The sequence below is a fragment of the Meleagris gallopavo genome, chromosome 29 (assembly GCF_000146605.3).
Source record: "Meleagris gallopavo isolate NT-WF06-2002-E0010 breed Aviagen turkey brand Nicholas breeding stock chromosome 29, Turkey_5.1, whole genome shotgun sequence".
Classification (NCBI taxonomy): domain Eukaryota; kingdom Metazoa; phylum Chordata; class Aves; order Galliformes; family Phasianidae; genus Meleagris; species Meleagris gallopavo.
Genome location: NC_015039.2, coordinates 206,614 through 216,481, shown reverse-complemented (window position 1 = coordinate 216,481; position 9,868 = coordinate 206,614). Strand labels below are relative to the sequence as shown.

The 9,868-nt window shown below is 42.1% G+C and overlaps 1 protein-coding gene across 1 annotated transcript; it reads left to right on the top strand.

The window, feature by feature from the left end:
* Positions 1-2,173: 2,173 nt before the first annotated feature.
* WNT9B (Wnt family member 9B) lies at positions 2,174-9,795 on the top strand. Its single transcript, XM_031557041.1, has 3 exons — positions 2,174-2,423; positions 6,418-6,683; positions 7,463-9,795. Exons 1-3 carry the CDS (start codon positions 2,243-2,245, stop codon positions 7,937-7,939), a joined length of 924 nt encoding a protein of 307 aa, XP_031412901.1. The 5' UTR covers positions 2,174-2,242; the 3' UTR covers positions 7,940-9,795.
* Positions 9,796-9,868: the final 73 nt, after the last annotated feature.

Genomic DNA, 9,868 nt, shown 5'->3' with positions numbered 1-9,868 from the left:
GAAATCAGATATGGAGTACAGTTGTGGCTCCCTTTGATTTCTCTCCTTTCTTGGGAGAGAGAGGAAAGGCATATTTTTAAGGTTTTTAAGACCTTTCAGATCCAGGGGACATTAGGCATTGCACAGGAACAGGCTCTCATTAAAAGTCTCTTAAGCAGCTGGAATGTGGCTGGAAGGAGATTAAAGGAAAACGATGAATTTAGCAAAGTGCTCAGACAGAAAAGTAGAGAGAAATAAAAGTTTGAGATCCTTACTGTTTTTTCCAGATTGCTAACAGGTGTGCATTAATTCAAAGATTTTATTTTTTTGGTGTATGATCTATAGATAATAAACTGTAAATCACCTAAAAGTGACACGCAGTTTGCCCAACTGCAGTGTCAACTGTGCGACCTTGGGAAACTCCAGTTTCTCTGCCCGCTTCCCTAAACTGAAAGTTATGTGAGATTAGTTTTGAAAGTTGCATGTGTGCACCAACCCCACGGAATGAAGCTCTGTCTCACCAGTGAGAAACAGAAAAGACCTTGATTCTATTCAAGCACTGGTCAGCAAAAACTAAAACTTTTGTGTATCAATTTCATCACAAATCACCACATCACCATATGAGCTACTTTGTCCAAGCCAAAGCCAGAACAGTGGTGCCATGGTGCAGCTGGTGTGCACCATTCAGATTGCTTTGCAAATGACATCAACTCCTTGAGAGGCCATTTTTTTTGGTGCCTCTCATTATCCTCTTTGAGTTTTTCACAAATATTAACATTTAACATCCTTCAGGATCTGGTGAATGGCAGTATCAGCTTCTTCCAAACCCTCACTGTCAGGTCATAGGGTATCTTTGAGATAATCTTTGTCTGTGACTGTAGGAACAGCTGTCCTTTGTCAAGCCAAAGGTTCATATAGCCTCACAATCTGGTTTCAACTTTTTTAATTCACCAAATGTCAAGGTATTCACATCAAGACACTTCTTTATGGTTTCTACAAACTTGCCTGTTTCAGTTCTCTCCTGTTTGATGTAAACATCTATTATAAAACTTTGAAAATCAATATAAGCAATAGGTTCAGCATTGCAACTGTCCTTTTATACCATGTCTAGGTGGCCTGGATCGAAAACAGAGAGATGTAGACAATGAGCTTAGGAAGAGATGCCTACAGAGTTTGTGGAGAACTAAAATAGAAGCTATGGTACTTGATTTACATCCTTTGTAGTGAAGGTTATGTTATCCACAAGAGTTTGGTCTTTCTTTAACAACTGGGACCGTAGTGTTAGAAATGTTGGTCTTTTGTGGAGCTATGAAGGCCTTCAGTTGGGTCCTTTCCGTTGGTTAAAAGTCTTTGCTTGTGAACTGGAGTGTGGCAGATAATGTCCTCTGGTGATCAGGAGTGGCACTCCAGATTAATGTGCAAATGCGTGACGTTTCCCAGTTTGTTTGCAGCCTTAAAATCTTGCACTGATGTAAAGCAATGTTTTCAAACATCCTACAGACTCTAAAGGAGATGAAATTTCCAATAAAAATACCATCTTGCTATGGAAAGTGAAATATTTTTTCTCAAAGTCAGTGACGTATTTCAGCTAAATCACATGTAATATATAGAGCATGGTTGGAACTAGATGGTCTATAATATCTATTCCAATCCAAGCCAATCTATGATTCTATGATGCTACAGTTCTATTGTTCAGTGGTTCTAGGATTGAATGATTTGATGTTCTGTGGTTTTATGGTTCTCTGTTTCTTTGATTCCATGATTCTATGGTTCTGTGATCCAATGGTTTGGTGATTCTATGATTGTATGGTTCTGTGATCCAACAATCTGGTGATTCCATGATTATATGATTCTGTGGTTGAAAGGTTCTATGATTCTACCATTCTTCAATACTACGATTCTGTAAGCACACGGAGTGCTTGAGGAGTGCTTTCAAGGGACGTTTTGAAGCACAACTATTTGTTTTAGCTCTTTAGATATTTTCAGATGTAAATCTCTGCTTTTCTCTGATATGGAATGCAACCCCACTTTACTGTTTAACAAATCTACTTATCAGCCAATGTGATACATTTCAGTTGGCCACTCTTTCCTTTCTGCCAAAAGCTCCGGAAGTCATAGAAGTTTGGAAGTCATGGAAGTCATGGAAGTTTCGCTTCCATGACTCACAGTTTTCCTGCTTTCTTTCAGCCTGACTGGGAAAGAAGCCCTGACCCACTTCCCCTCCCTAGGAACCTCGACAAACTCAGCCCAGGGGAAGGCTCACATGAAGCAGTGTGACTTGCTGAAGCTGTCCCGCAAGCAGAAGAGGTTGTGTCGGAGGGAGCCCGGCTTGGCAGAGACGTTGCGCGATGCCATCCGCCTTGGGATCATGGAGTGCCAGTTCCAGTTTCGCAGCGAGCGCTGGAACTGCAGCCTGGAGGGACGGACCAGTCTGCTGAAGCGAGGTACAAGGTAGTCTTTGTTTGAAGTATCAATCTCACTTGGTGCTGGATCACCTGGAATATTCATCTCAGTGTCAGTAAGGGACACGGGGCAGTCATCAGAGAGTGTAAAGATCATAGAATCCTGGAATCATAGAACTGTTAAGGTTGTTTTTAGGACCTCAAAGGTCCAACCATCATCCCACTCTTAGAATCATTAACATTTGAAAAGACCTCTAAGATCATCCAGCCCAGCCATCCACCTACCACCAACATTGCCCACTAAGATCATCTGCTTTGCTTAGGAATGGGAGCTGGGAATAAGAGTGCCATTTGGCCTCCTATCCTCCAGCGTCTTATCTTTCCTGCGTGGTTTGTCATGGTTTGAAAAATAGAAGTTCACACCACTGGCTTATGGACTTTTGGCGAAGACGTCTCTATGCCGGCCATCTTTCTTGGCCAGCAATCAAGGATGATGCTTAGAAGGTCAGTGACATTTTAAGACAAGTCTTTATTTCAGCTCTTTGTATCTTTTCACATGTAAAGCTCAGCTGATCTCTGATACAGCATTTAATCCTAATTAACCATTTAAATAAGCTATGCATTTCATTGCATATTTACAAATATCTCCTAAGACATTTTCTCATATATTTGGAGTTTCCATAAATGTAGTGGACGGAAGGGTCATTGGCTTCTGTTTCACAAAGGCTTTAGAGGAAGAAAACGTCCTCTAAGTGATGAGCTTGAGGTAAGTGAGCACAACAGTAGCTAAAAAGCCAGCATTAACCTGAATTAAATTAAAATTTTAATTGGTATTGCAATTGAACCATTTATAACATTATCAAATGTTACTGAATTAAATATTAAATTAAAATTGTGCTAAGCTTCCACACAAACAAGACCAGATTTACCTTCTTGCAAGGCTGTACAGTGAATTCTTAGCCCATGAATGTCCACCATCATTCTGAGTGACTTTCTGACATGTCTTCCTTCATCAGCCTGAAAGAACTTGAAAATGACAATTGAATAATCCTCATCTTCAAATAGCTGGGAAACACTTAATTATCTGTTGATGGCATGCCCCAACATTTCCACGGACTCCAGATTGACAAAATAAAATATCACCTGTAATTTAAAACCTGTTTTGGCAGATGGGGATAAGCGTTTGAATACTTTTATTACACCATCTTAAGGATAAAATGATGATTTAATACAGCAAAGTATGCTATGTATATCCCCTGTGTAAGAGGACAGTTGGATGAAAGCAGTTATTAGCTCTCATTTTTCCTTTAACTTGCAAATAGGTTAATTTCCTTTGTAAAGACAAACATTTTCAGCTGTCATTTTTGATCTATTTCTCACAAATTCAGAACTGTGTTGCTGTTTGGAAATCATCACTCAGACAATAACAGTTGTCATTTCTTATTTTCTGTAATTCCATATTTTTAGTAACAACAACAAAAAATGTGCATATACTGAGGACTTTCTGTTTTTGTTTTTATTTTTATTTTTTGCACTGCCAGCTTTATTTTCATTTGCTGCTTCACTTGTTGGTTTACACTGACAGACCCCCTCCCATCAATCCATTTTTTTTGCTTCATGTTGACCAGGGTAATTGATTTTCCACCACTGTTTTCAGTGATGTTATGAGGAAGCTGGAAGTGGTGCAGCTCAGAGAAGTTGTATGATTTCCATCCTTGGAGATTTTCAGAACTCAGAACCCTGAGCAACTTGACCTGACATTGGAGTTACTCTGCTTTAGGCAAGAGGTTGGGCTACAGAACTTGAGAAGACTTTCCTTTCTAAATCTTTCTACTATTCAACATCTCTCTGCTCTACAGTTTGTGTTTATTGGGCAGAGAGATGTCACTTCCACTTGCTCTGAAATGAATCACAGAATCATTAAGGTTGGAAAAGACCTCTAAGATCATCCAGTCCAACCATCCACCTACCACCAGGACTGCCCTCTAAACCATTTTTCTAAGTACTACATCTGCCCTTTCCTTGAACACCTCCAGGGACGATGACCCCCACACCTCCCTAGGCAGCTTGTTCCAAAGCATCACCACTCTTTCTAAGCAGACATTTCCTAATATCCAACCTCAGCCAGCCCTGGTGAGGCCCTTACTTCTCATCCTGTCACTAGTTATGCTTGTACTGTCTTTACTGTAACACTGAAAAATCTTTGACCTCGAGCATTTTTCCTTTGACAGAATCACCACGCAGCTCAATTCCTCCTATTATAGTTTTCATCGTGGTCTGATGCACACCAAGCCACATTAAAGTGTCTTACCATCACAGCAAAGGTTGTTGTGTAGTTGTAGGCTGATGAGGTAGAGGAATAATTCAATAGAAATGATGGCCCAGGAGGAATCGCTGTACACTTTTCAGGCGAGAGTTTGACAATTTGGACACTGAACCTCTGCCACAAAAAGAGATAGGAGGGAGGAGAGGAAGGACATGATTTGGAAGTATGCTCGTTATCTTGCTGTCTGCAATGTCTGACCACAAGCAATGGTCTCTGATTTCAAGTGGGTTGATATCTGGCCAGCAGTTACATGGAATGCCACAGAAGGAACCAAACTATCACCAGTCAGAAATAGCAGAAGCAGTGTGGTGTTCCACAAAGTCAGATTTAGCAGAGTGTGTGGGGCTGAGTGGTACTGCTAGCTTTATATGGTGTGGGAAAGAGTTTCTGAAATGCACGTAGTCAGATAGGATACAGGGAATCTGGAAAGGATTTGGGATCTGCTGCTGAAATTTTTTGTCAAATTTAGGATCTCACATATGTGGGGCATCATGTTGCTGTTCATAATCTGCATTGACTGTGTCCCACATGTTGTTCCAAAAGTTTAAATGGATGTGGAGACATTTTTTTATTATTCTTTTAGCATGATATAGAATGTTGTCAGCCAGAAGGTCTAGCTGGTAGTTATTTCTCCTGAATAACTAAAATGGAGAGACGGGAAGAAGATTACTGATTGACCTCATTGACTTCCTCAACATTTTCTTGTCTCTCTCATCCATATTCAGACTACTGCTAGCTATTTCATGTAAAATTTTGGAATTCCAACAATTGCATATGAAGTTTGCCTTGAAGTTGCAGACACAGCCTCTGTTCAATTAGTAATTTTTTCCTCCTTCTTGTTGATGAGTTATTTGTCCTCTTCTGTTATCACTTTTATGGTGGCCTCACCTGGATCTCAGCTGTCAGTGGTCAGATCTGTTATTAGAACTGGATGAGAACTCTGAGAGAACAGAATCATAAGATCACAGTGACTGGAAGGGGCCTTTGGAGATCAGGAAGTTCAGCTCCCCTGCTAGATGAATAGACCGGTGGAAGGATTTGAGGCTGGACTGGATGGATTCCGTATGTCCCACTGCTCAAAGCAGGACTAACTGCAAGGCTGGACCAGATCTCTGTGGCTCTCTCTTTCATTTTTTAGGGAAAAAGATTTGTTTCTTCTTTTGCAGAAGGAAAATTGGAATTTTCCAGTGTGTAATGTGTGTTTCCCTCCATGATACGTGCAGATGTATTTTTCCTAAACCAAAATTTTGCGTGATTTCAAAAGCAGGATGTCTTCAGAAAGCACCACCACAGTTACATGGGGAGATACTTCACAGAGAAGTCATAAAATCTACAGAATCTGTCCTTGCCCACGATGTTTTTCCAACATGAAAATCCCAATCCCAATCAAACCACGTGTGATCTTTCAATACAAAATATGATTACCACGTCCCAGTTAAAAACATTTTGATATAAGGGGGTCAATTTCTCAAAATATTTTAAAAATCTTTTTCCAGTCTCTACTAAACGGTTCCTAATTTTAAATCACAACATGGTTTCAGTGACTGCCTCGATTCACACCTATCAACTCTGCGGTAAGGATGTGGTCAAACAGAGTTCCGCGATTTTTTGTAGTTGCTCATTTTCCCAGGACTGTTTGTCAGTGATGTGGATAAACACCTTACTTTGCCGTCCTTGCTCCTACCCTCTCCTAATCCTTTTCTCGTGCAGGTTTTAAGGAAACAGCCTTCCTATATGCAGTGTCTTCTGCAGCTCTCACCCACTCCTTGGCCAGAGCATGCAGCGCGGGTCGCATGGAGCGCTGCACCTGTGATGACTCCCCAGACCTGGAGAACCGCAAAGCCTGGCAGTGGGGTGTGTGTGGGGACAACCTCAAATACAGCACCAAGTTCCTGAAAAAGTTCTTGGGTCAGAAGCGGATTGGCAAAGATCTGCGGGCCAAGGTGGACATCCACAACACCAATGTGGGCATCAAGGTGAGATATAGAAGAAAGTTAGGGTTCAGTGCAAGACTTCCAAGCCATCATCTGAGGCTGAATATTCACTGCTCCTATTGTGAACCCAGACTGGTTTACCTGTGTGTTTTGGACCTTGTGCTACTGAGAGTCTCCTAAACTCTGACATGAGTTGCATGTTTGGATTAGGAGAGCAGCAAGGGCTGGCACTCTTGAGATCAACTGTGATCCATCTGGTAATTTGAAATATCTGTATGATTTGCTATGGATTTGGTTATGCCACATTTTTGAGTTAGGGAGACCATTAGATTGAGCATTTTGACTTTTATGTTGCACTCTACTAACTTAACACTTTTTTTTTTCCATTTATTGAGACCAATTACTTGTTTGGTTAGAGCACTGTCTTGATTTGATTACACTAAGAAGGGGAATTGATAATGCTGGAGGTACAGTTTCATGGTTGACTACTGCTGCTATTGCACACATCTGCTTAGTGAGAATTTGACTAGCCTCAATATTCAGGCATTCAAGCTGTCACACTTTGGTGAACTCTGTAGTCATTCCTTTGTGTTTTTTTAGATCTCCCTGCATAAAATAGTAATAACACCAATAAATCCAAAGCAGAATCATAGAATCATTAAGGTTGGAAAGACTGATAAGTCCAACCATCAACCCATGTCTGTGACTGCTTTAGACCATGTCAAAGTACTTACAGCCTGTCTGCACCTGAGGCGATCTCTCTATCCAGAACAAGGCTCATGTTCCTGGCAGGTATTGATACCACTTCTCTTCCTCATCAGGCTGTCAAAAATGGACTCAAAACCACATGCAAGTGCCACGGCGTCTCCGGTTCGTGTGCCGTCCGGACTTGTTGGAAGCAGCTTTCGCCCTTCCATGAGGTTGGACGACTGCTGAAGCTGCGCTACGATGATGCTGTCAAGGTCTTCAGCACCACCAATGATGCTGTGGGACACTCAGAGCTGGCCAGCCCGCAGAGACACAGCCATTCCACCAAGCACCACGCTTCGCCCCGCGCCACCGACTTGGTGTACGTGGAGGATTCGCCCAGTTTCTGCCGTCCCAGCAAATACTCCCTGGGAACTGCTGGGAGAACGTGCTCTCGGGAGGGCAACTGTGACAGCATGTGTTGTGGACGAGGCTACAACACCCAGAGCCGCCTCGTTACCTTTTCTTGCCACTGTCAGGTGCAGTGGTGCTGCTATGTTGAGTGCCAACAGTGCATGCAGGAAGAAGTGGTCTACAGTTGCAAGCAGTAAATCAGTGCTGGAGGGTTAAGGCAAATCCTATAGTACAAGAAAGCAGTATAGAGAGTGGGATGTGATTCTCAAAGGTGGCGTAAGGGAGAAGACAAGCACCAAAAATGTCTTGTTATCTCAGTGCTGAGATCCCCCTGTCTGGGGACAGGGTATGAAATGCAGAGGTTTGCCAGGTAACACATCAGGAAGGGGAGAGTGGAAGTGATAAGGGGACAGTAGGAACATTGAGGCAGTCAAACTCTCTTGAGCTTGTAACCACATGCAGGAATATTCCCCTCTCCCATCCCTCACTTGCACTTATGGAAATACAGGGGTGGTGACATCAAAATACCAAGGGCTTTTACCCTGTTGCCTGGAGGAGAGAAGGACTGGAGGGGCAACTAACCAGAGACTGCATGCTGATGCACCAAGGCTAATGATTCTGGCAGCAGAGGATCTTAATTACCATTCTCCAGAAGCTGTTTGAATCTTTTCTGCTTTGAACACACTGTTGTGTAGGGTCATTTTGAGGCAAGTGTTGTTCCTCAGAATGCCACTTTGCAAACAAATGGAGCTCATATCCATCATCTCCCAGGTCTACACTTTGGGCATTGGGCTCCAAGCACACTGTAACCATGGTTGAACTTTGCTGAACACAGAAAACCTGGAATTGCCTTTGTTAGCAGTGATCTTTTGCAACATGCAGCCTTGCAAGGGGTTGTGTTATGGTGGTGGATCCAGGGTGATGGTGCTAATTATGCATCTGTTTTTTTATTTTATTTTTTTTCCCAATCAGAAAGCCTCTTTTGTCTTATGTGTACTGCTCTTTGCCCTTGCACCCAATGTTCTGTCCTGCGCTGTGCAAATGATACACAAGATTTTCACAGTAACTGGGGTGTCTTAAGAATTTGCAAGTCATTAATGACAATAGGAAGCCAGATATATCTGGCCAGTGCAGGGATTTGTCATGAGGGAAGTGATCTAGGGGAAGAGCATGGACCAGAGAACCATGGAACCACGGACTGACTGAAGTTGGACACGATCATTTACGCATGCTTTGAACAGTGACTTTGCAGTGATGAGCATGTACTCACTTCACCTTGTTGCTCTCTGGCTTTTATGACTAGTCTCACTTTCTGCTTTATAAAAGGATGGGACAGGGCTGACTTAGAGCAGATCGAGCCTCTAACTGGCTTTGTAGAAGCCATTAACACCTTCCTATTGGCTATCTACAGGTCTCTTAATGGACCTATTCCTTTTTATCCCTTTTTTTTTTTTTTCTGGCTTAAGTTGGCTTGAACTGAATTAAAGTGTTTATGACAGACATAATGCTGCAAATTGGGTTAATTGGCCTTTTTAAATACCCCAGAAATTAATATTGAGCAGACCATTATTTACATGTTACTCTTAATCCTGTTGGAGTTGAAAACTTCCCACGAGTCTCAATGTTCTCAATGAACAAGCATACCAGTGAGCTAAATTATTAGGAACAGGAATAATAGATGAAGGAACAAAGGAACTGACTTTGATCTGCACTGATTCCAGCCTGCCCCACTTGTACAGCAGCTGAGAGAATGGCAGTACCATGTCACTGGATCCCACGTCGTTGCACGGAACATTCTCATTTAAACAGTGAGAGGTGGTGGTGGAGGCTGGAAGCATTTTTAGGGATATCATTCTTTGGGAAGCAAGGGGAGAATACACCATTCTGTCTTCTTGCCTTACTGAAGCTCCATTTCCCAGATGCCCATTGGCCAACTGCACAATCCATTCTCCACACCCAGATCTCATAATTTAAAGGCAGATAAGATGCTCCTAAATGGAAAGTGTCCTTGATGAGCTCAGTCCTTTTTATTGGTCTTTGTAGGGCCCTTGGAGTCGTTTCCATGTACCTAAGTAGTGTGGTCATTTCAAAGTGAATTCTTTTTTCTCTACTATTCTGTTAAAAAA